This window comes from Protopterus annectens, chromosome 7.part0 (assembly GCF_019279795.1).
Source record: "Protopterus annectens isolate FY-2018-M chromosome 7.part0, PAN1.0, whole genome shotgun sequence".
NCBI classification, from domain to species: domain Eukaryota; kingdom Metazoa; phylum Chordata; order Ceratodontiformes; family Protopteridae; genus Protopterus; species Protopterus annectens.
In genome coordinates, this window is record NC_056739.1 from 961,154,287 (window position 1) to 961,180,699 (window position 26,413).

At 39.2% G+C, this 26,413-nt stretch overlaps 1 protein-coding gene across 2 annotated transcripts in view; it reads right to left on the bottom strand.

The window, feature by feature from the left end:
* The window catches only part of LOC122806802 (protein SSUH2 homolog), a 600,540-nt gene that overhangs the window by 168,229 nt on the left and 405,898 nt on the right, over positions 1 to 26,413 (bottom strand). For both annotated transcript variants that reach the window (XM_044077522.1, XM_044077521.1), the window contains exon 10: positions 4,638 to 4,743. In XM_044077522.1, the coding sequence (XP_043933457.1) occupies positions 4,638 to 4,743 (106 nt within the window). The remainder of the gene's footprint in view (positions 1 to 4,637; positions 4,744 to 26,413) is intronic.

Consider the following 26,413-nt stretch of genomic DNA (forward strand, 5'->3'; position numbering starts at 1 on the left):
AAATGTACAATAGCCATTCAGCTCTTATTTTATACCATTAAATAACCTCTGCCAACAAAAGTTGTATTCTCAATTGACATCTTGAGAGCTGGCATCCATATGTGAGGCTCGTTTAAGCCATGCGCAACGGAAGTTGTAAAGAAAATGCCCCAGTTGTCTCACTAGGAGAGCAAATCATATCTTTAAATAAAGGTCTTCCCCTCTTCCTACCTGCTCTAAAGCAGCCAGTCAACACAGATGCTTTGGACTTTGGTTGGGGAGCAGTTTTCAGGATCTAGACCTAGAGATGGAATCAAGCTGATAGTGCTTTGTAAATGTATGCACAGAGGACCAAGCAGCAGCTTCTAGAATATTTCTAGAATTCAACTTTGCCCAAAAAAGCCATAGAAGAAGTCAAGGCCCTTGTAGAGCGGGCCTTGACCCTGCCCGGAACAGATTTGTCATGGGTAGTATAACAAAAGGTAATAATAATAACCTTAGACAAACATTTGGAAAGAAAAACATTTAGAAATAGGTTGTTTTGACACAGGTTGTCCCTTCTTTTTATCTTTACAAGAACAAACAGTTGATGTGAAGATATAAAATATTTAGTTCTGTCAGCACCAGAGTTGTCTGTGGACATCGAAGGTATGAGTATCCTTCCCCCCCTCATTTTTAGGTTCAGTAAAGAAATCAGGGAGTTGGGTTGTTTAACTTAAAGTAAGCTCGGATACCATTTTAGGCATAAAAGAAGGAAACTATGCCCTTGCAGAAACTGATGTAGGTTTGACTTACCACAACAGCTTGCACTACAGATACTCTTCCTTGCAGAGGTCAGAACAATCAGTAAAACTGCTTTCCAAGCCAGTCAGATGAGCTGGTTCAACAGCTTCTCAAACATAAAATTAAGAACCCAAGGAGGGGCAACCAGTTTTCTTGGAAGCCTCTTAAGCAAATCCCCTTACAAGAACATTTTGACATGTAACTGCTTTGAAAGAGGAGGATCCATGGGCAGAAATGCTGAAATAACTGATAAATAAACCTTGAAAGAGGAATAAGAAATGCCATAGGATAGTAACTCACGCAAATAATGTAAAATCAGAGATTCAAAGATTCAAAGAAACTTTAATGTCATTTAGGACCACACAAGTGCAGCCTAAACAAAACTACAAATGTCAGCTCATGAGAGAAATGCAGTGGAAATAATGTAGATATAGTGGCATCAAAGAATAACATAAGAAAGAAAATAAGAACACATATGACACGCAAGAGGTAGTTCACATTACATAAACACAGTCAATACCCATTATTCAGTGATAAATAATAAATAAATACCCACCACCAAACCCCTACACTGTTAAGATAGAGAATAAATAGAGACTAGTGAATGGCAGCTGTTTATTTACCATATTGCACTTGTTAACCGTAGATGTGACTCAGTATAGCCATCAGATTGCATAATAGTAATGCTGGCGGTAATTGCTCATAACAGCAGGATTAAATGAAAAAAAGAGGCTTCAGTGTATCAGGTATTATGATTGGTGTCTGTATTAATAAGTCTCACAGCTGTAGGATACAAACTGTTCCTGAATCTGGTAGTCCTATAGTGGAAGCTGCGGTACCTCCTTCCAGACACAAGTTGTGAGAACCAGTTGTGGGCCAGATGGGCTGAATCAGCTAGTATTTTGTATGTTTTCTTTCTTGCTCTTGTAAAGAAAAGCTCCTGAATAGAACGGGGGTTTGTGCCCACGATTTTCTCTAACAACTGTAACAACTAAGCCTGAATGGGTGCTGGTCATGTTGCTGGCACCAGCTAGAAAACATTTTCTATTTGCTAATATATGACTTTCTAGTAGCAGTCTTACTTACCTCCATTAGTACCTGCTGCATATCCTCTGGAAACAAGTGCCTAAAAGGAGTTAAAACCCTACAATCCAGGCAGCCAACTGAAGATGATTGATGTCAGGGTGTATTAAACTCCACTGTACTTGTGTGAGTATATTCATTCTGTGATGAAGCTTGTGGCAACTGCCCCTGGCCATTTTGAAAAGAGGTGAGAACCACAGTTGCCTAGGCCATAAGGGAGTCACCACAATAATCTACAGTGATTTCTTCAGACGTACCCCGGATATTGGTGGAAAGGCATCCAGGAATATTCCTAACCAAAGAAAAGAAAAAGAAAAAAGGAAAAGAAAAGAAAAAAACGAGAAGAAGATGGTTCTGCCTTTCAGGCCTTCTTGCATGCACTCTTTGCACAGAATTTTGCCAGTTGATTGATCAGAGAGGAGTCAAAGATCTGTACTTGAGGAACTCCCCACAGATAGATCAAATCTTGGAAGAAGCTCAGATCTAGTTTGCATTCATGAGAGTCTTCCGTCATCCTGCTCGGCTTGTCTGGCACACAGTTTTGCTTTGACGGAATGGAGGATGCCTGTAGAGAGATTGTGCTGTGTGGCTATATCCCAAGTTAACACACCTAGTCTGCAAAGGGGGTATCACCTGGTCTCTCCTAGCTTGTTGATGTACCATTTCACTGTGGTATTATCTGTAACACTTGAAGAGGTCCCAGGAATCAAAGATGGTTCAGAGAGCTGAGTGCCTTTATCACAGCAAGCATTTCCTTGATATTTCTATCCTTGCATCTGTCCTTGGTGACCCACCACCCCTGCACTTTTCTCTCTCTTTAATAACTGCTCCCCAACCAAAGTCTGAAGCATCTGTGGTGACTGACTGCTTTGGAGAAGGCAGGAAGAAGGGGACACCTTCATTTAAGGATAAGAGTTGTTCTAGTGAGCCTCTACTTTGCCCCAGAGAACAACTCAATGTATTTGAGCAGAAATTGAATAAATTCCATAAGAAACAAATTGAGATGATGTATTTCAGGGAGTGCATCAAGTAAGGGATAGTCCCGAATGGTTTAGTCTGTTTTAAATTTTCTACAGGTTTGCAGAATAATTCTGCTGAGTTGTACAAAGATTTAACCAAATTGTTTGACCAACATGGGCTGGAACTGTTGGCAGTTTTAATTAAGCACAATGAGAATGAAATGTAGCATTTAACTGAGGACACTAAAAAGTTGGGCTCCTCTATGCATGCGGATTTACTGATACTAAAACATACATGGCTGTTTTTAAATCCGTTGACATGCAAATCAAAGAAAATGTGGAACATAAACACAGCAAATTGCAACGTGATTTGTCTGAATATGAAAAAGGTGAGGTGTATCCAAAGGTTGCGATGAAGCAGACTGGTTAACCACTTGGACAAGATGATTCGTTAGATGGGCCTGCTATTTACACCAATGGGAATGGCCCTGTAGAGAGTGAAAAGAATAAGTAACTGGCAGATGAACAGCAACCAAGTCTGAGACCCGCTTTATGTGGGGAAAACAGAAGAAAGAATTTAAGGCACCAGGATGAATACCTGGCAGAACAGGAGAATCAATGAAAAACATTTGAATTAAATGAATTGGAAGAAGGATAGTTAAATGAGCATGAAGGTTTTGATGACACCATTTGTGAGATCGACAATTTTACCAGTTTGGACTACCAGGAACAGGGTACTGTTTTTTTTTCTCAGAATGGTTTCAAAATGTACAGTTTTATTCATTTAGAAATTCATGATACTTTCTTTTATTTGGTAGAAGCCTAACATTTGTACCTCCAGGTAAAAGTGATATTGGGGAATCGATTATTGAGCTCAAATTATTTACTAGAAAAATCAATTTTATTTCAGTTTTCAAAGAAGCCTCTGTGAGAGACTCACAGAGTTGGGGGTTATGTAGGAAAAGTATGTTTTAATCCCCCTTTACAGAAGACACTGCAAATGTTTGAGAATTTATGTGAAGTGTGGTTTAGAAATGTAAGGGTCAAAAACATGGGTACTTCTGACAATTTAACCCTTGAAGAACTACAATTATTGAAAGATCTGAAAAACGAGAACATCTGGGTATGAAACCCGACAAGAGTGGGGGGATTGTTTTAATGGATAATGTGGACTACTATAATAACCTAATCCCAACAAAGAAATTACAGAGATAATGACTGTTGTCACAGAGACAACAGATGGATCCTACATCAATTGCATGTTCTGCCCTTCAGGGGCCACCCTATACAAGACTACTGGGGCATTTTCTTTACAACTTCCAGTGTGCATGGCTTAAACAAGCCTCGCATATGGATTCCAGCTCTCAAGATGCAGAGACTGTATGAATTGAGAATACAACTTTTGTTGGCTAAGATTATTTAATGGTATGGTACAAATTAAGAGCTAAACGGCATTTGTACATTTAGGAATGCACTCTTGCTGAAACGTTAACTCTATGTGTGCATGTGTGTATGTGTGTGCATGTGTGCGTGTGTGTGTGTGTGTGTGTGTGTGTGTGTGTGTGTGTGTGTGTATGTGTGTGTGTGTGTGTGTGTGTGTGTGTGTGTGTGTGTGTGTGTGTGTGTGTGTGTGTGTGTGTGTGTGTGTGTGTGTTTTGGAAGACAGAAGACGCTGTGTAAAGGACTTGCTGACTGTCCATGGGCAGAAGTTACTATGTGTTCATTAACTACATGAGGTACTCATGGTAAACAGCTTTGACCACACTTTTTTCCCTGCGCCCTTCCTTTAATTAATGACAATTCCTGCTAAGCATTTAATGATAGTCAACATACCGTAATGTGTTCATCCATGAATATGTCATCTCCTTTTACTTTTTTGAAGAGCTCAACAGGAAATCCAGTCTGGTGATCTGGGACATGTTCGAAGACAACATTTTTCCTGTGAAAGAACAAACTGTGTTATAACTTCTTGTGAAAATGAATAACACTCCCCATGGCTTTCTATAGCATTTGTGCAGATGATACAATTATTGGATATGGAAAACAGTATTAGAAGAAAAAAATATATAAGACCACCCCCTTTCCTGATGAAGCCTTTGAAAGAATACTGAAAATCATATATAGGCACACAGTTGTTCATTTCACATTTTACTGCTTATTTATTCCTTGAGCACCTCTATCCAGAAAACCTGCTTCCAAAAAAAGTGTGCTCCCTCATGACTACTCCATCATTCTCTTGCAGTGACTGATTTCCTTTCTTCATCAGCAGATTATCAGATTACTTGCAGTGAAATGAAGGGGTCTTCTTAGGCATGTAATAACAAAAATGCAGAATAAAATGCAGAAAAGTATAGGTTTTCAATTATAATACTGAGATTTTTTCACACACGTAAGCACATGCATATATTGTTGTGTGATTTTAACTGTGTGATATATGATAATGTATTTAAGAATATGGAATTTAATTTATGGGTTGGGGGCATGGTTATTTGGGGTATAAATGTCATGCTCCTGGTGAATGCTGTACTTTGAAGAAGTCTCTGAATGGTCAGAGACAAAAGCACTTGTCTTTTTAATGATTTACAGCTTTCCAGTGTATTGGAGTGAATAATCTTTGTGCCTATTGTCCTACTTAATAAAAAGTGTTGGTTGAGTCAACTCTCATTGTCATCTGTGCTCTGAGCCATTCGGTTTACTATTTTGGTTTGTGTTTTTCTTCGTTTTCAATTTCTTTTTTATATTCTGTATTTAAACTTTGTAACCTTGTTTCCAACTGCATTTTCTCACTGCTGTTCACTGTTTTGCTTCTATAATGCCTAGTGACTATCTTATACAGTATTCTCTCTAATAATTGTGCCTGCATAACTTAGAATGAGATGCTCTTCTGATAATCATTATTTTATTTTATTTTATTTTTATTTTACATTTGTTAACCGGGCTAGTCTGGCTGGATACATGTCCATTTTCAGCAGAGGAATACATGAAAACTACTTTACTAAGTCGATCAATCTTTTTAACAGAGAACAAAACACAAAACAAATCATAATGTTCCAACAGAATACAGATTGTCTTGATTAACTTAAGTAGGTTACAGTAAGATTAAGATCAAAGTTCATATCATGTGGTTGAGGAGATAAGTTGAGGCACAAGAAAATACAGTTGAGTAAAGGATATCTGCAGTGTAGGTATGTAAAAATTAATCAGTGGTCAGAGGTAGAGGAGATAGATGGTATTACACAGAGTGCAAAGAAAGCTAGTAGTTAGGCATGCAAAAAAAGCAAATTAGAAGGTAAGGAGAAAAGTTGGTAGTGAACTAAGGGAGAAAGGGATAAGAGGAAAAAGAAGAGTGTGGGTAGAGTATGTTTAGATAGGGTAAAGGTATTTAATCAAGTTAACTGTTAGGAAAGTAAAGTTAAACTGGAGAGTGAGGTATATAGGCAGTGAGACCAGAGAAAAGGGTGAGGGACCAGAAAGGGGGTTAAGAATGTTAGTTTAGGTAAGAATGGGAGAGTAAAGAAAGAAACATGCAGACTGTTCAGAGTAGAAAATAGTAGTATGCTCAGTCAGGATTAGAGCAGGGGCAGAGCCAGTGGATTTGTAGGTGGTTTTTTATTTGTTTTTTGAAAAGGTGGCATGATGATAGGGAGGTCAGTTCAGTGGGAAGTTTATTCCAGTATGAACCGATAGTGTTAGCAAATAGGGAATCACCTGATTTATTATGAGATTTCAAGGTAGTCACTAAAAGTTTGTTGGCTGATCTGAGTGTCTTGAGATTCTTATAAGGTGTATGCTTATAAGAATCATGGTCTGTTGCTACAACTGTGTTTAACTTAGTGTAACGTAGTATGGAAAGCATTGCATTTTCATTGAATCCACTATTCAAGATTATTAAAGTGGCTCCAACAGTCTGAACCAAAGGGCAAATTATAGTCTTTAAATAAGCCCAGCTGTGTGAAAGACTACAGCACATCTGGTTAACATGATGCTTTAGACTATGTTGGTACTGCGATATATCTTCCAGGTCTTTTACCAACTCTGCTAAGTGTTCAGTTGTACATTGTCTTTTATTAAGTGGTCACTTTGCCTTGTTAACATTTACAACCTTTGCCTGTTTTGTTCTTTCACATACTATATAGTAAATACCACTGTTAGATATATAGGTAGTAGCAGGCAATTATTAATACGGTTGGCATTACTGAAACTGCTAGTTATGCCATTATCATTGACTGCTTTCCGATCGTGTTGTTTTCCCTCAAATGTTACACTGCCCACCATAGTTAGTTATAGTTCTTTTCCACCAGGCCACCTAATTCTTTCTTTCTTTTTTTTTCAGTCCCTTGAGCTCTAACTCATGAAGGCTCCCTTTCCATTTCTGGCTGACCTCTAATACAACGTGGCACAGAAAGTGAAACGCTGCAAAAAACTTCTCTAAACTTTATAAATCCAAAGTACTGGCAATGTCCATTATTTGAATTCATACCTAATCATTAATGTACTGTTTTTAGTGTCATGCACACTACTCCAAGGGTTTTTTTAGTATTCCCTTTCTTCTAGACACAGACTAGTGACTGATCCTCAACTGCAATTTACCTAGTTTCACATTCCCAAAACCTTTCTCCTGCAGTCTAGCAGACTACCGATTAAAATATAACCTTCTCTCCCCTACTCAGCATGGTTTCTGTCCTGGGCATAGTACAAACAATGCATTAATATCATTCTTAGAAATTGTGAACTAAGCACAAGACTCTGGCAATATTGTAGCAGCCCTCTTTCTAGAGTTATCGAAAGTTTTCAATACCATATCTCACTCTATCCTCCTCTCACAACTCTCTAATATTGGCCTATCCACTCAGTCTCTTAACTGGTTCAAGAGCTAATAATCTACACCAGGCTCTTCACCAGGCCTCCCTAGTCCAGTATGCAGATGACTCCATAATTGTCTGCTCTGCCCACAATCCAAACAATCTTAAGCAAATTACCCAATCTGCATTTACTACAGTAGAAACCAGGCTTCACAATCATCATCTCTCTCTAAATCCTAAAAAATAAACTTATGATATTCACTCCTAAGAAAAACTATCCCCTTAATATAGCTGACTTTGAAATGCTTTCCCTTAACTCTACTAAAATTGATTTAGTTACTCAGTTAGTTACGGGTCATTATAGACAATAATCTCAAATTTGACTATCACATTCAAAACAACATAAATAAATCCACAAACAACTGTGGTTACTCTACAGACAATAAATTCCTCTCCCTCCCTACTAAGCAAGCACTAGCTCTATCATACCTTCTACTTTCACTAACTTACAGTGCTCCTTTACTAATTAATCTGCAGTCTTCCTTAATAACAAAGCTAGAAACTTGCTATAATAAGATTGCAAAACTTCTTACAGTCACCACTCTACTCTTCATTGCTCTGTTCTTCGACAAATACAATGGCTCGAACTGTCCCACCACCTACTTCTCCTCCAGCTTACAATCTCCCATAAATTTATATATAAACCCCAGGACTGTCCAGCACTCAGCTTCCTCTTTACCCTGTACACTCCAGGTCATCCCCAATGTTCTGAACACCAATACTTACTCCAAGTACACAAACCCAAACTTCCTGCAGGGCAACTCTTATATTCATGGACTATCTCTAATATCTGGAACAATCTTCCAGCATCCTTACACCTTCTACCAACAATGCCCAACTTCAAAAGTGCACTGCACAGTCACTTCACTTCCATGTGGATTTGTAACTGTTTTACTCCCTCCTCAGCTAATACCTAAACCATATCCATCAAATTTAAGCACTTAGAATCTCCTTTCTCACTTTTACACTGCAGAATGAATGCTTCACCCAACATCCCCCCTGCTTATCTCCTACTCCTTTATACCCCCAATATCACTGGATCATGCTATGCATGTTGTACTTGACTTGATTTTTTTATTTAGTCTACCCTTATGCCTTCACACTAACCTTACTTCCATGGTCCCCCACACCCCCCAATGAGGGGGCTATGCCCCCCACCCCCCTAGCTATACATGATTGCACTATAGTGGGGAAAAGGGCATATACACTGCCACTACGAATTTCGGTGAAATGAGATTCGGTCAAATGAGTTTTCAGTGATTTGAGCTTTCGGCGATTTGGTCTCAGTGAAATGAGTTTTTGGCAAAGTGAAGTAGATCCGTTCTTTCCATACTATTGTTTAGACACTTATGTAAAAACACCCCCCCCCCCCCCGGGCCTCCACTGAAAATGGGTTATCTTGGCCCAGTGGACTTTCCCGGTAAACAAATGTCAATAAATACATAAATGAATATTTTTTTTTGTGCTGTTTGGGGTTAATGTCATCCAGGAAAGGTAAATGCCAGTGTGGGAGACAGATTCTCCATAAAGACCACCACAATAAGTGCCTTTTTTGTGTAGGAGCTTCTCATGACCTTACATCTTGTTCTATTTGTCAGGTGTTCATCCCAAAAAACCCTCATACTAGGCTTTCTTCCCTTTCATTGTATCTTGAGAACCAGCACCTTAAGCTTCTTGCTAAAGATACAATGGAAGGAACTTTCTACCCGGAGGGTCAGCCATCAGGGAAGAAGGTGAAAAAGGTAAGACTGCAATCTCTCCCTACCCAGCTTCTGCCGGGTGTTTCTCCCAAGGTTGTTAGAAACCCAGAGGCTCAACTGGCTGTGTTGTTGGATTTCTTTGCCATGTCTGGGTTGGAGGATGGTGAGGACCTGGTGGGCAGCACATCTGATGAGGCTTTGCAGGCATCCATTTCAGACATTCAGGGGGAACCACAGTTGATTGCTTCTGAGGGGTCAAGGGGGGGGGGGGTTCCACAGATTCTTATTAGGGAAGAAGGTCCTACTATGCTTTTCGAATGCTGTCCTGAGTCATTGCCTTCTCAGTTTTCTAGGGTGATTTTTTCCCTTACAAAAGAAATAGAAACCTAAACATGCTTCTTCCACTTCTAGGGATCCACAAAGTGAGTGGCAGGCTTTTATTCAGGGGTTATTTAATACTTTACTGTCATTAAGGCCTCCTCAAGGGGTTTCAGTTCTTACTCCTCCTTGGTTCTTTTCTCCACTTAAAAGGCCCAGGGAGCTAAATTCTTCTGAGGAAGAGTTGGATTCTGATGAAGAATCCCCTACTTATTCTACTCAAATTCCTTCTTCTTTGGGCTATGGGTCAGAGGAGGAGGAATCTAACAGTTTTGATACTCCTTCTGAGGAAATTTCCTTTGGGGACACAGTCTCTAGGATGACTGAATTTTTTTAAGTGGGATTGTGCTCAGTTCTCTGATATCCATAAGAGGTACTCTGAGTTACTGCAGATGGAATCTCCTAAACCTATGGCTATTCCTCCTGCTTTTGCAGCTTTACTGGATGTTTTTTTCAGTGCCTCTAAAGCACATGATTCTTTGCTCCTTTCTCCCAAGAAGCCTATCAGGTTTTATAGGGTGCCTGAGGATTGTTCCTTTTTGCTCAAATGCCCTGCTGCTGACCCTTCTGTGGTGTCTGTAGCCTCTGATAAGCCATCTCAATTGCTTCCTTCATCCGAGTTACTGTCTTCTGACAAGGCCAGTAGAACCATGGATAGGCTAAGTAAGACGCTTTATACTTCGGCTAATCTAGCTTTTAGGGCAATTAATTATCAGACCCATATATCTATGTATGTGTTGGCTTTTCTTTCTCTAGCTTGTCATATTTTTTCTGCTCTTCTAGACTTTGAGCGAGAGTAAACCTTCTGCTCTTTCCTTGCTAGGAACTTCTTTTCAAGTAGTTTGTCATTCGATCAAATTAAGTTATGATGCAGCAGATGCCTCTTCTAGTGTTGATACTTTTGGTTCAGTAATGAGGAGGTATTCTTGGCTTAGGCTTCAAATTTTACCTGATGATATTAAGGCTAAGTTGATGGATGTTCCTCTGGATAATAAATTTTTATTTGGGGAAGCAGCTGCTGTTTTGTTTAAGTCTCTTCAGGACAAGAGGGAGGCCTTACAGGAGCTTAAACATGTGTTTGTATCTCCTGTGCCTAAATTTCAAAGAAACTACCCTTCTAAGCCAGTCATTGTTCGTAGGCAATCTCATCCTCCTGTTAAAGGTAAAAAGGGTGGTAAACATGCTCCTCCTGCTAAGGCCACTCAGACTGTAGGGATTCAGAAGCCTTCCTCTCCTGACAAACCAGGTGCTGTCTGACTATCTGCTTTTTCCCAGCCACATTCCTCTTTCTCTTCGCCTTTTGCTTTCTCTTCCTAATTGGCTTTGAATCACCCAGGATTCTTGGGTTCTGTCAATCATTTGTCAGGGGTACTTTATGGTGTAGATATCCCGTCCTCCTTTTATGGGCATTCCTCTGCCTTCTTGGGAACAACTTCCATTTTTCCCAGGAAGTTTTCCAAAATTTCTTGTCTCAGGGTACTATTCAAGAAGTGCCTGTGTCCCAAAGGGAAAAGGGGTTTTACTCATGAATGATTTTAGTGCCAAGAAAAGCAAGTACTTGCAGACCGATTCTAAACCTCTTTCATCTAAACACTTTTCTGAAGGTGCCTTCCTTTCAGATGCTGTTCCTTCAGACTCTGTTTCCTCTCTTGCTCCCTCGGGCCTTTCTGGTGTCTCTGGATCTCTAAGATGCTTATCTCCTTATTCAGATCCATCCTCTTTTCATGAAGTTGTGCTTCTCTGTTGCTTCCGGGCATTTTCAGATTTGTGCTTTGCCCTTTTGCCTTTCTACTGCCCCAGGGGTGTTCACCAAATGCCTCATTCCTGTGATTGCTTTTTGCAAGCTTCAAGGGATCCAAATATTTCCTTACCTGGACAAGATGCTGATTCAAGCATCCTCTATGGAGGTCCTTTTGCAAAATCTTCATTTTGCTGTTTCCTTTTTTCACAGCCTGGGGTTCACGATAAACTTAAAGTCTTCCCTGACTCCTTCTCAGGATCATGCCTTTCTGGGTTGCAGGATTCAAATGGTGCCAATGCTGGCATCCCTGCCTCCTCCAAAGGCCTTAACTCTCATTACTTACTTTGAAACTCTTCCCCTGGTCTCCATTACAGCCAAGGAGTTCCTAAGAGCTGTGGGTTTCATGGCTTTCACTATTCTGGTGCTCCCTCTGGCCAAACTTCTCATGAGAAAGTTCCAGTGGTTTCTGAAGTCAGTGTGGCTTCAATATGCGAATCCTCTAGACTTTACAGTTCCTCATCTTTCTTGTCTCAAGAAGTAACTTCTCTGGTGGATTCAACAGTTGTCTCTGAAGCCAGGGTCCCTTTTCATCTCCCATTTCCATCTCAAGAACTGTTCACAGACACTTCAGATGTGGGATGGGGAGCAACTTTTGCCTCCCTGAAGGTACAGGGAGTGTGGTCGCCTCGTCAGCTGAAGGAGCACATCAACATCAAAGAGATGAGAGCTCCTATGCTGGCTGTTCAGACCTTTCATCCTCTTTTCTCTCCGGGTCTCACAAGGTATTCACAGACAATATCACAATTATGTGGTATATCAACAAACGGGAGGAACAAGATCTTATCTTCTTTGGCTGCTGGCTCTTCTGGTATGGGATCTAGATGTCAAGTATCAAGTGACTCTTCAGGCAGTTTATATTCCTTTAGATCAGAACATTGTGGCAGACACTCTGAGCAGGTCCTTCACTCAGTCCCATAAATGGATGCTTCACAAGGATGTGTTTCTGGACACTGCTCACCAGTAGGGTACTCCTCAAGTAGATCTTTTTGCCTCCACTCTGAACAATCAACTTCTTCTGTTTTGTCTGGTGTGGAAGGTGGATGCCCTCTCATTTTCTTGGAAGGGGATGTTTCCTTATGCATTCCCTCCCCTTCTTCTCATTCTGAAAGTCCTTTTCAAGATTCAACAAGATGCTTCCAAAATCTTGCTGGTGACTCCCTTTTGGCTACGACAGCGCTGGTTTAGTCTACTTCTGCATCTAGCTAAGGGTAATCATCACAAGTTACTCCACATGGTGGATCTACTCGCACAAGAAAAGAGATCTCTCATCCATCCCCGCCTGTCCACACTTCAACTGACACTGTGGGTGAGAGAGTTTTGATTCCTCATAGACACCTTTTTTCTGAGGATGTGCTGCAGGTCCTGCATGAGTCCAGGAAACCTACTACTAGGAAATTCTACTTATCTAAATGGAAGATGTTTTCTATTTGGTGTCTGTCTTATAACCTCAACTCACTTACTGTGGATTTTCCTTTGGTTGTCTCTTATTTGGGTGAGTTGCTCAATGCTGATTTGGCCTATTCTTCTATTAAGGCCCACTTATCAGCTCTTTCTGCTCGTCTGCCTTTAACTCCTCCTTTAGCTTCTAGATTTAAGGCTAAGCAATTTCCCAAAGGCATCCTTAATATTAAACCTCCCAGGAAACCTGTTCCTCCTCCCTGGGATCTTAATTTTCTTCTGGAGAAATTGACTCAGGCTCCTTTTCAGCCTGCTGTTTCAGCTTCCTTGCTACATTGCTCTTGGAAGACAGTTCTTTTGTTAACTCTTACTTCTGCCAGATGGGTTTCTGTGCTGCAAGCCCTTATGGATTGTCTGCCTTTTTTGATATTCCATGAGGACGGGGTGTCCTTGTGTACTAATCCTTCTTTTATGCCTAAGCTGGTAAATGAGTTGTCACTTAATCGGTTTATTAATTTTCCTACTTTTTTCCCCTCTCAGCAATCTGACAGTGAGAGGGTGCTGCATACTATGGACGTACATAGACAGCTCAGATTTTATATGGATAAGACTAAAGCTATCAGAAAATCTGATCATTTGTTTGTTTCCTTTCATCCTAGGTCTTTAAGATTGGCTGTTTCCAAGCAAACTATTTCTTCTTGGATTTCAAAGGCTATTTCATGACGAGAACCTTCTCTTTCTGCTAGAGCTATGGCTTCTTCTTATGCTTTTTTAAGGGCTTAGACACCAATTCTACTCTTGAAGCAACTACCTGAACTTCTGTACATACTTTTACCAAACACTACAAGTTGGATGATATCTCCAGAGCTAGAACTGGTTTTGCTAATGCCTTTCTTCATGGCTTGTTAGAGGGGCCTATATTTGCTAGAGGGGTCTACTTCTGCTTCCTCCTCCCAAGTCTCTTCTTGAGCTTTGGCACCCATAAGTAATGAATACTGCTCCGGAGAATGTAAGGACATAATACAATTGTGTGAAATCCTACTATAACGGCAGATGTCCTTGCCTTCACCGCTGCAGTATTTACTCCCTTACTCCATCTGTCTAATCTTTTTCTTTCCTGGAAGTGCAGGTCCTCTTTGGTCTTCCTTGGACTTGTGTTCCTATTGTGGCAATCAGTTCTGAGGATGGTATGCCTGTATGTCACCTTTATGCCCTACGCTACACAAGGAGTGTTTAACTGACATTCAGCACACCATAAAGCAATAGTAAGCTTTGGTAGACTTGTCGGACATCGAGCTTCCATGGCTGGGAGTCCCATATATAATGAATACTGCAGCCATGAATGCAGGGACATCTACTGTCATGGTATGATTTTACACAACTGTAATTCCACATAGATTATCTGGGTCTGGGTGCTCTGGTTTCCTCCCACATTCCCAAGAGCTGGCAGCGTGACACTGTAAAACTCTACTGCCACTTGATCTCCAGACTGATGATCTGCCATGCTGACCCCTTATAGCTAGAGAGTATACCTCTCAACCGTACCAAATTCCTCGGCATTTCCTGGTTTTGAGGCCAAAATATTGAGGTACCATGAATTCCTGAGTGGCCCCCTTAATTTCTGAATTTCCCAGTCTTTATTTATTTATTTTTTTTGTTTTTGTATTGTCAAATTTGCCACTTTAAATTTTAGGCTGATGTCACTACGCATCACCAGCCTATAGGGGCATGCGTGATGACATCAGCTACTACCTGTCAGATTCAGGAGAAAAGGGGAAAATAACAGTGATGGTCATGGCGGTTGGTAGCATAATTTAAAGTTAGCAGACTGAGACTCCTCTAGGTAAGAGGAAGGAAAAAAAAACAACTTATCTTTTTTGTGGGCATTTAGTCTATCTGGTGTGCATGTGTGGGCATTTAGTTTATCTGGTGTTTATATGTGTGCACAAAACCATCGTTTCTGGCTGTGTTTACGTCCTTCAGTTTAAACTGAGTAACCAACCCATTGCATTTAGTGTGTGTATCTGCTGGCCATGATACTGTATGTAAGTTAATTTGTTCTTGTTTTAATTGGTGCATTTAAGTCCAGTGGCACTGGCTCAACCATTGCATTGCTGCATTCACAATTAGTTTAACTGGCTTACTCAACCATCTGTTGCTATAACTAGATGCTGTGTGTGTAATTTCATTTGTTAAATCCAGACCGGCATTCAGTATCAATCGTTGCTGCAGGCTCAGGTCAGTGTTTAAAAACCATTGCTGCTGCTCCTTGCATTTAGAGTTCATTCATTTGCATTCTTTGCTTTAAGTTAACATACTGTGTGCGAGTACATTAGTTCAGCAAACTGGTATTCAGTTTTTCAACTATTGCTGCAGGCTACTTGCATTTTGAGTTACTGGCTTTAATGTGCAGGTTCATTGCATTCATTTATAGTTACTGGGTTTAATGTGCAGGTTCATTGCATTTAGAGTTACTGGCTTTAATGTGCAGGTTCACTGCATTTATTTACAGTTACTGGCTTTAATGTGCAGATTCATTGCATTTAGAGTTACTGGCTTTAATGTGCAGGCTCACTGCATTCATGTAGAGTTACTGGCTTTAATGTATACGTTCATTGCATTTAAAGTTACTGGCTTTAATGTGCAGGTTCATTGCATTCATTTAGAGTTACTGGCTTTAATGTGCAGGTTCACTGCATTTACAGTTATGGGCTTTAATGTGCAGGTTCATTTCATTTAGAGTTACTTACTTTAATGTGCAGGTTCATTGCATTAATTTAGAGTTACTGACTTTAATGTGCAGGTTCACTGCATTTATTTAGAGTTACTGGCTTTAATGTGCAGGTTCACTGCATTTATTTAGAGTTACTGGCTTTAATGTGCAGGTTCACTGCATTCATTTGGAGTTACTGGCTTTAATTTGCAGGTTCACTGCATTCATTTAGAGTTACTGGCTTTAACGTGTGTGTGTGTGTGTGTGTGTGTGTGTGTGTGTGTGTGTGTGTGTGTGTGTGTGTGTGTGTGTGTGTGTGTGTGTGTGTGTGTGTGTCTGTGTGTGTGATGGATTGCTGATACTGTACTGTGTTGTACTTTTAGAGGGGGTGAATGCTGCAGTCCCTGAGAATGTCCTCCTTTGGTGGAGACACCTTGTAACTATGAGCCTGTTATCAGTTTGCCATCCATTCCCTATTGAAATATTACTAGCTTATGTTTTTTAATGCAACATAAGCAATTTATTTTTAAGGGCAACAGGCACTTTACTTGTAGATGAAACAATGAAATATACAGTTGTTGGCTAGCAGCAATGTCTTCATTAGTTACAGATATCTTTAATGTGAAATTATTTAGATGACTTTTACTTCTGCAGAGATTGTGCATATTCACTGAAACTGGTGGATTGTAGAAGTTTGAGTAGACTTTTATGATGGAAATTTTCTAAATTGGGTAGTTTTGTCATTAGTGGTTCATGCATTTTCTTTCATTGCTTACTGAAAAAAATTTCAAAAAGAAATTTAACGCACTCTAACAAGTGTGCTGTACTGTACAATGAATATAATTTAATACAGTCAGGGAGGTGCATCAAAGAACACGTGTATGTTTTGTGTGCTGGGGCCTATGATTTGAAAACAGCCCAAAGGTAATTTTTATCCGCCACTGGCCAGATGTGTGGGTTTCAATGCTTTTTCAGTGAATGTCAGTTTCAAGGGCAGAGAAGATTTAATGCTAAGTCTATTTTCATTGTGAGACTGTATTGCTTTGTTTAGCAGGCATCTGTTAGTGTTTGTGCTATAAAATGCAAAACAAATTCCAAATCATTGTAGAAGTAAAGCAGTATGCACATTACAGTTTTTATGGTAAATGGGGTGGAATAGCCAAGTAATGTGACATTGGAATGGCTGCAGGAGGACTCTGGGGCCATATTTTGGTTGTCTGTTTTTCAGGTTGCATTTGAAAGTTGGTATCCCACAATCCCATTGGAGTGGGTGGGGTTACATAACTATGTAAGAAAACTGTATGTTAATCAGCATACAGTTTGTACCTATTTTTCATGGGCCTTTGTCCAGATTTTTGATGTTTCCAGGTTGAGAGGTATGCTAGAGAGTCACAAATAATAATTAAACCAAACCACATTTTGTCTACTTCAGCAACTAAAAATCTAAACCTGAAAAGAATTGTAAATAGAACATAACAAAAAAATGTCAAGACAAAAGTTGGTTGAACATAGATCCACCCGAAGAGTCCTGCTTGGTGCAGTGGGTTGGGGCGTCAGGTGTTAAACAGATGAGTGGTGAGTTCCATTTCAGTTGATGGTGGTATGGAGAACCAATGCCATTTATTATACAGCAAGGTAAAGATATGATCTCTAGCAGGATAGAATTGTCCCAGTGTTAGGGGGCGTTTTAGTTGGTGATAGTCCCACAGTACCAGGGCAGGTCTGCCTTCATATTATATGATGGAAAGCTAGAAATAGCGAACGATCTATAATGGAACCCAAATGCACGAAACCACAAAATGTTGAAGGAATGGATCACCAAATTTTTTCCCAGGGAAAAAATTTGCTGATCCAAAAAAAAAAAAAAAAGAATGTACAGGCAACATATTCTTTGGTTTTGTGCATTTGGATTCGACAAATGAGCGCTCACTATTTCTAGCATTCGATCATGTAATAGAAACCCGGTAGGGCCAGAGTCTGGTCATCATTAGCTTTCATCTCCTTGTAGTTAAAAAAAAAAAAAAAAAAAAAAAAAAAAAAAAAAAAAAAAAAGAAATACATTTTCCTCCAGACTAATTCTAATGCTCTATTATGAATGCTACGTGCTATGAGTTGTGACAAAATTATGTCATTTTTTTATCCAAACTGCCCCTTCAAACTCTCTATTACTGCCTAAAATCTGATTACTATCCATACTATTCACAGTCGCTGGAAGTTTTCCATCATCATTAGGGGGCGATATTGCCCATGTTGAGAACCACTGGTTTAAGTAAAAGTAAGTCAAAAGTAACACACATTTAAGTTACTAGTTACTAAAAAAGTAATATAGTACTATTAGTTACTATTTTGAAAAAGTAAGTAGTTAAATTACTAGTTACTAGAAACTGTAATAACTTACTCCCATCACTGTACACAATTCCCCAAAATCAGGCCCCAGAAGCTGACATAACAGCAATGTCAATTAAATAAAATAAAAACAATTGTCTACTTGCATACAGGGCAAAACACAACTTTATTAAAAAGACTTGTGCTTTTCTTCATTAAAAAAGTTAGTGTCTTTCTTCAGAAACTTGCAGAAACTCCATCAGACAATTCAAAAATAACACAATGTCTGAACTGTCTGATGAAGATTATGCAGGTTTATGAACTGGCGTGTTAGTTTTATTTTATTTAGTTAACAATACGGACCCAAAGCTTGAGGCATTCTGTATTACATGAACCAGTAGCAGCACTAATGAAAGTAAAAGATGAAGAACAGTTTGGAAACATGCTTGCAGAAGATCTTCGCTACCCAGCAGTAAAAGCTACACAGCCTCAGCAGGGTCCAGTTCAGGCCAACGCAAGGAAGGAGTGAGTGAGCAAGTGGGTAAAGTCAGCGATCCTTGATTATATATACAGGAATGTTTTTATTTTTTCCTGGAAACCAAAAATGGGAACATACCATTACCCGCAGAGAAGCAATACCAGTAGAGCACAGTATCAGAAACAGAAACTGGAACTACTTACTGCCAATCATATTAGAACAAAAAATCCAGTTCACATACAAATTTCTCACTTAAAATAATCAATGTATCTGGTTATATTTTGAATATGCATGCAATTTCAGTTACAAGCAAAGGATTCACATTTCCTTCCACTTGTAACAGTGAATTAGTACAGAGAATTATAACATTAAAGGAGTTCTCAAGATAATTAAACATGAAGGTATTTTTAATAAAAATGAGGTCATAAGCAATGATGTTTTCCTCCCAGTCTAAAGCAATAATGTGTTCCTCCCAGTGTGATAATCAGGTTACAGTATGTAAACCTAGATGGTGTAGTCTTCCTTTAAACTTTAACATTGCTACATTCAAAAGTGTTTGTGAAAAGGAAATTATGAAGGCATTGGCCAAATTACCTGGCATTTGATATACTGATGAAGGTTAAAAAAGAGAAGCGAAGATAGACTGCTGAGTCCTTTTCAAGGCTCTACTCTATTTACGTGAAAGCTTAAAACAGCGAATGCATATGCATCGAACCGAGAAACCATCGAAACACAATAAAAACAGAACTACACAACACACATGACATGTAACAGCTGTAGGCAGGGAAGCAAGCCCCCCTGCACCCCCTCCCCGCTACTTAAATATACCAACTCTGAGATCGCACTACATTGAAGTAAATGGAAATCTCCACCTACGGAGATTTCCGTTTGCAGTTTTCGACGGTTTGCACTTTCGATGCATATGCATTCGCTTAAGCTTTTGCATAAATAAAGTAGACCCCTTTTCAAAGCAATCACAGTATAAGCATTATGAAAACTGACATGTGAGAGGCTAACTAGTTGTGGAGGACACTGACAAATGTTACACAAAATGGAAGAGTTGTTGGCTTTTAGTAACTATTATAAAAAATAACTGCCACATCTGTATGGAGAGCTTACAAATTCATTGATTCTAAGATTAGCGATTTGGTTGATGGAGGATTTTTGGATATTTCTCTGGATATTGACACCATTGATATCATAACATATTTGGATTTAGTATTAAAATTATTTTGTGTGTGTGTGTTTTTGTCAAGGTATTTATCATAAAAATGTTAAGTTGCCATGGAGGCTATTATAGCCTCCAGTTTTGCAGACTATCTGGCAGGGCTGACATAACATTACACTTTGAACCAGTGTCTACTTTGAGTTCTGTGGGTTTACCATTGATCAGGACAGTACAAAACACTTCAGCTTTTGCCATTAAATCTTCTGTATTAATCGTTTCACCAATTACTTATACACCATCCAAAAAGAAAGTAGACTGCAACCCTACATGATCAACTTGCTTTTTTAAGTGACCCTTCTTTATAACTGAGTGAGGTTTACTTAATTTGCATAACTTTTGAAAATGGTTCCATTTTTTACATGTGTGGCATTGCTGACCAAATGCTAAGCACTTTTCTCTTTTAGACTCATGGTTGGCACCACAACTGTGACAGTTAACACTAAAGCTTGACTTAGGTTTTGCTGCCTCGCCCTTGTACTGCACTAGTTTTTACTGAACTAGTCTTAGAAATTGCTGGAAAACCATGGGTAACTTGCAAGGGCTGAAGCTACCATGTGCTTAGGCCTATTTCTGCTATCCACATGCTGCATGCGGTCTACATTTGCTCTGGAGCCTGCTGAAACCATGCTCTTATGACTTGCAAGCATACTTGTGTGCTTTTCTGTAACTTCACAGATTTGACAAATCTCAATAGCTTTGCTCAGCGTTGAATCACTGTCATGAAGCAAAATCTTTTTCACAGCAGCATTATTGATACCACATACAAGCCTGTCCATTATTAACTCATCCTTCAAATCACCAAAACTGCACTTTTTAGCTTTGTTTCTGAGACCAGTAATTTAAGCTGCAAAAGTTTCTCCTGGCCTTTGATTTTTTTTGTGTAAAACAAATGCTTTTCTATTGTAACATTTGCCTGGGGGGGTGCACATTTCTCTGAATTTACATTTCAAGCACTCAGGATCCTCCCTTGATTCAGCTTGTACAATAATATGATGGTTTCCTTCTCTCCTTCATATACTGCTGGTGCATACACAAATGAATGCTATCTTTCAATGGCATTTGACCCTGCTAGGTTTAGCAAAATCAATGCCCTGATGTGTGCATCTTTGTCAGAATAAGCTGCTTGTATGGAAATATCATACTCTTGCGCAAATATTCTCCAATTCTCTGCAATATTCTGATCAAATACAAGTAGACCTGGTCTGCGAAATGCCTCTGCCATATTAAAACATACCAGTGAAGGCTTTTGCAAATATGCATGGATGCACACACACACACACACACACACACACACACACACACACACACACACACACACACACACACACACACACCAAAAATGTATGCCAGTACTTGTAACTATGCCCAATAACACAATAATCCTCTGAATAACTGAACTTTGCAAAATAAGTCTCCTTGGCACAAGAACACTCTTGAAATCACTGTACTCTGAGAAATCAACTCTTATCAGTGCAAGAAACATTTCAAAATAACTGGACTGTGCGAATAAACTGGGCAGAAGATGTTCAGAGTAAGAAACATTTTGAAGTAACTGCACTTGGCTAATAAACAGTTCACAGCACACTGAAACTCTTCCAAAATGGCTGTACTTTGCTAAATAACTCTGTACAGTGCAAGAAACACTCTAATGGCAGCACTTTGTGAATAGTCACACCCAGCACAAAAAACTTTTTGAAGTGGCTATATTTTGACTGCATTTCATGAAATAGTTGCACTTTGCACACAATATACTCTTTGGAATAAATGCACAGTAGCAAACACATACTATAAGCACTTTTACACATTTTGAGATACTTCAAATAACTCTAGTTATGCCCAGAATAGCTTCAATCAATGCAAAATAGTAGTTTATGCCAGAACACGGTAATTTGCCAAAAAACATGCACTTGCTTTGCTTTATTTATGTTTAATGTGCCCTTTTTGCCTTTATTATATTCGTTTTGCCCATTTAATCTCTTTCCATGCCCATTACACTTTTCTTGTGATTGTTTTACTCTAAACATGCTCGTTTTACTTTAAACAAAACATGCTCGTTTTGCAATTCCAGGGTAATTCTGAGCCCCTTATGTGGCTTTTGTGATAATCGTTTTATCAACTATCTTAACTTTGAACATTTTGTTTAATTAATAAGATTTTTGTGCCTTTTGTTTGCTTAATGAACGTTACTGTGCTATTTGTTTGCTTAATAATGCATTCTGTGCCCTTGTCATGCTGTTTTATCTCTTCAATAAACTAAATAATTTGTGCAAGTTTTCATTACCTTTAATTCCTTTCTGGCCCCTTTTCTGCACTCAGTTCACTTAATTTACCTTCACTGTTGACTCTGCACCTCGTAGCTCTGAAAAGCAGTCTCTGGAATCCCACTCCTGATGCCATGTCACTCGTCTTGTCAGGATAAAACAGATGAACAGTTGTGGGTTCTGTTGAAGCACCTTTAATATGTACAAACACATCAGGATTGAGGCTTAATAACTTTAACTTAGATAAACTTATAAACAAACTATCACACTCATACATGTGTACACTCTGGCTACACTCTCAAAATGGCACTGAAGCAATCACATGCTTGCTATTTATATGCATGTGCTGTCTTGGAAAGTGCTTCTTAAAGGTAGAATACACACACTGTGCTACAGGATAGCTAATGCTTTTTTATTCAGAACCTTCCTTTAAATAAACTGTATTTCAGAATAAATACTTTTATTCATAGTTCATAATCAGTTATATATGATTTCTTCTGTAATTGTTGACCCTCAAAGTTTTTGTGTTACTGTTGTTCTTGCATGGTTCTTGCTCTCTCTCTCCTGTGGAGTTCGTGGGAAAATAGATATGCTCCCTTGCTTGTTGTAACTTTGCATTTAGAAACTGATGCAATAATCTGGAAGCTGACACTTGTGACTCCCCTTATATATCCTCTGTAGGTCTCTCAAATGTGCATGTAGCCAATATACCTACTGCTACACATACCTTTATTACAACTGGTACAGGTTTTCCGTGCCTTCCCTTGGGCCTCAGGTGATGACAGTGCAGCCTGCACATTTCCTCTGGTGTTTCCCTGTCCACCCAGTATTGCTCTACAATTTCTGTGTCATGAAGTCCATGATAAGTCAAAGGGGGGGTCTAAACACCCTCTTTCTTATTGGCCAAGGTGTGGCAGCAGCCTAATGCTGGTAGCAGCAACTACTAACATCCTTTTCTTTTTCTAAGTGTAATCGTGGCTGTAATCCAGGGCGGCCATGGTGGTGCAGCGGTTAGCATTGCCACCTCACAGCAAGAGGTTCTCTGGTTTGATTCTTGGCTGGGGTGCCTTCTGTGCAGAGTCTCTATGTCCTCCCTGGGGTTGCGTGGGTTTACTCTGGGTGCTCCGGTTTCATCCCAAAGACATGCAGTAGGTGGATTGGACACTCTAAATTGACCGTAGGTGTGTGTGTGTGCATGTGTGTGCCTTCTGTGGAAGGTTGGGAGCCAGGCTGGCAACTCGACATCATAAAACTCTACTGCCAATCATGAGCGGACAGATGATCTGCTGTGGCGACCCCAAACCGGGAAAAGCCGAAAGAAGAAAAAAAATCGTGGCTGTAATCCAAAGAGTTTTGGGTTTCAGGGCAAATGGCTACACTGAGTGCACACAATTGCTTTATAACTTCTGAATAGCTCCGCCATGTTGGGCTGGTTAATTAGCAAGTAATTCAGTTACTTATTCTATCATTAACATATTCTTCCATTTACCTTTGTTTTGTGGTTCTACACTAAGTGTAAGACCTGTTTAAAGAATACAAAATAGTCCATAATTGTGTGCGTGGCACACCATGTTACATATATGTCAAATAAATTCAGTCTAGCTAGTTCTGTTTTTGAGGTAAAGGCTAGGGATGAAAAATCTTCCACAGACTTTACGAGGGAAGCCTGCCAAAACTTTGGAATGGAGTATAAAATGGACAAAATAAAATGTTTTAGGTGTCATCACTACAGACATTTAACTGGAAATGGTGTTTTAATTAAAAGAACCTATGCAGTGTGATATGTACATTAATATTTTTTTCTTAAACTCAATAATTTTATTGTGGAAATGTATAAGCCATTTCTATAGTCTGTACATCTATTAGAATAATATATAGTGCATGAGTGGAATACCTTTACATGTAGTTGTAGATTCAGGTGGTATGTTCACAGGTTTACAGGAAAGTACTAGGCTAGCTGCCCTTGTGGACCATTTTAAGGCTATACAATGTTCCTTTGAGAATAAATCCCTGTACCTCTTGTTTGTGAGGTAAACATCTTAACCATTATACCAACCTCCAACTCCCACTGATTTTGTAAACAAAATATGTACCTGAATATAAAAAGTACACCACTTATTTACACAGAAATAGTTTGTGTTCAGGAGGATAAAAGGAAATACCCTCAGAAGAAGTAGAACTACATACCACCTTTGGGTGAATAAATACATTACAGCTGTTCTCGTTGATGTTGATCATGGTAAGATTTTGTAATAGTAGAAAACACTGGAACCACCACAATGCTTAAGATCAAACAATTCTTATTTAATTGAGTAAAAAACAAGCGCTTTCACGCACAATAAACGTGCGCTTCATCAGGTTACAAAATTTACAACTTAAATCCTTCCTTATATACAAAAAAACCAATGTACTTAACAAACAATTAATTAAACAATTGAACCAAATCATTAAGCTAGCTTATTAGCTAGATAGGAAACAATGCCCATGTAAGGTAGGGAAGACAATCATATTGTTACATCCATTTTCATTTAGAGTACATAATATGTATAAGGAAACTTAAAAAGTTAGGTTTAAAGTCTTATAGCAAAACCTATCTTCATAAAAATAACTATTTATCATAGTCAATATAAGCTAATAACATTAAAATAAGGTAGACACTAAATATACCAAAGTATTTATCTTCTACTGGAAATGTGCATAGAAATCTGACCACCATTAAAAATCAGATAAACAAAGAGAAAGGAGAAAAAAGGGGAAAAAATGAGAAAAGGGGGATTGTTAGGAAAGAACGGGGGAAGAGGGAGGGCAGGAATAAGGAAAATAGTGTGTGAGGGAAAGAAAAAGGAGAAAAAGAAAGAGAAGAATAACGAGTCAGGCAAAAAGAAAGAGGAAGGAAGCAAGAAAGGGGAAGGGGGGAGGAAGAGAGGGGGAAAGGGGGGGGGGCGAAGGTTGGAGGAAGGAAGGTTAGGAAGGGGGAAAGAAGGGATATATACATAAAAAGGAAAAAGAAAGGAGAGAACACATAGGGAAGTAGAAGAATAAAAAGAAAAAGGAGGAAAAAGGGATGGGAGGGAGAAAGAACAACAAGGTTACAGCAGTGCGGGCCTGATATTAACAGCTGAATTTAGCCCTGGTGCTCTATGGGCTCTAAGTTTAAAAATCCATTTCAGCTCACTTAGTTCAAGGGCCCCTAGGGAATCTCCTTCCCTTCTATTCATATGCTGTATCTGTAATACCCTAAACCTGAATCCATGACTCGGATACATTTGGCAGTGTTTGGCCAAGGCATTATTAATATTAGTATTAGCTTTTCTTATGTCATAGATATGGTTATAGACTCGATCTTTGAGTCTGCGTGTGGTCATTCCCACATAGTATGCCTCACAGCTATCACAATCAGCTAAATATACAACATTCGCTGTATCACATGTTGCATATAAGTTAGGTTCAAATAATAAGCCTAGTAAGATGGTAAGATGGTAAGATTTTGTGTAAAGATTTCACCCAAACCAATGCATCTCAGAAATTTAAGTGGACTAAGGATTACAACAAAGCATTCAAGGGTTTAAAAACTTCACTAGACTCATTTCCAGTGCTACAAGCCCTTGACATTTCTAATCCAGATGTCATGGAGGTGTGTTTAGAAGCAGTCTAACCCTGAGATTGCAGGGTAAGGAGCACCAAATGTTTTTTTTTAGTCAAAAGCTTATCTCACTAGAAACTTACTATGTAACACAGGATCAGAGAATGCAGGTAAATAATCAGTGAGACTGCTATTTAGCCATTTTTTTATTAATTACACAAAAGGCATATCAATTACCTGCTATGTAACCAGTTACACCCCCCACCCTGTTGGAAGTTAAACATGGAGGCAAGAAAGTATACTGTTTTCATGCTACATCGAAAATTGTTGTTTTTGAAACCTTAAGGACAGGGATCGTAAGTTACATTTTTGAAACGCAGGTTTTAATAGGCTGGTGCATTTTCACCCAGATAAAATGCATTAAATTACAAGCAAACCATTTTTTCTTTGCTTTATGATGTGTTTATTGACATTCTTCCACCTGTTCCACGTTGAGTTTCTAGTCCACTTACACACACATGAATGTGTGTATTTATGTATATGCATGCGTATATCATATATAATATACATACAAGTGCGCACACACGGGCGCACACACACACACACATATATACATATTTATATGCATCACTTACCTGACTTTCATAATGCCGAGAAGAAAAGGCAGACAACCCCATAACACCAACGTCCCGTAACACTGACTTTCCACTCCAGGTAAGCAACTGCTTGGCCACTATGTTGAACTTTGCCCCTTACCCCCACTGTAGTGCGATCTTGGAGTTAATATACTTAATTTGGGGGGTGTGGGGGGCAAAGGCTCCCACATGGGTTGGTTTACTTTGCTTTGGTTTCAATTTATTTTTCAGGTTGGCCAAGCAGTTA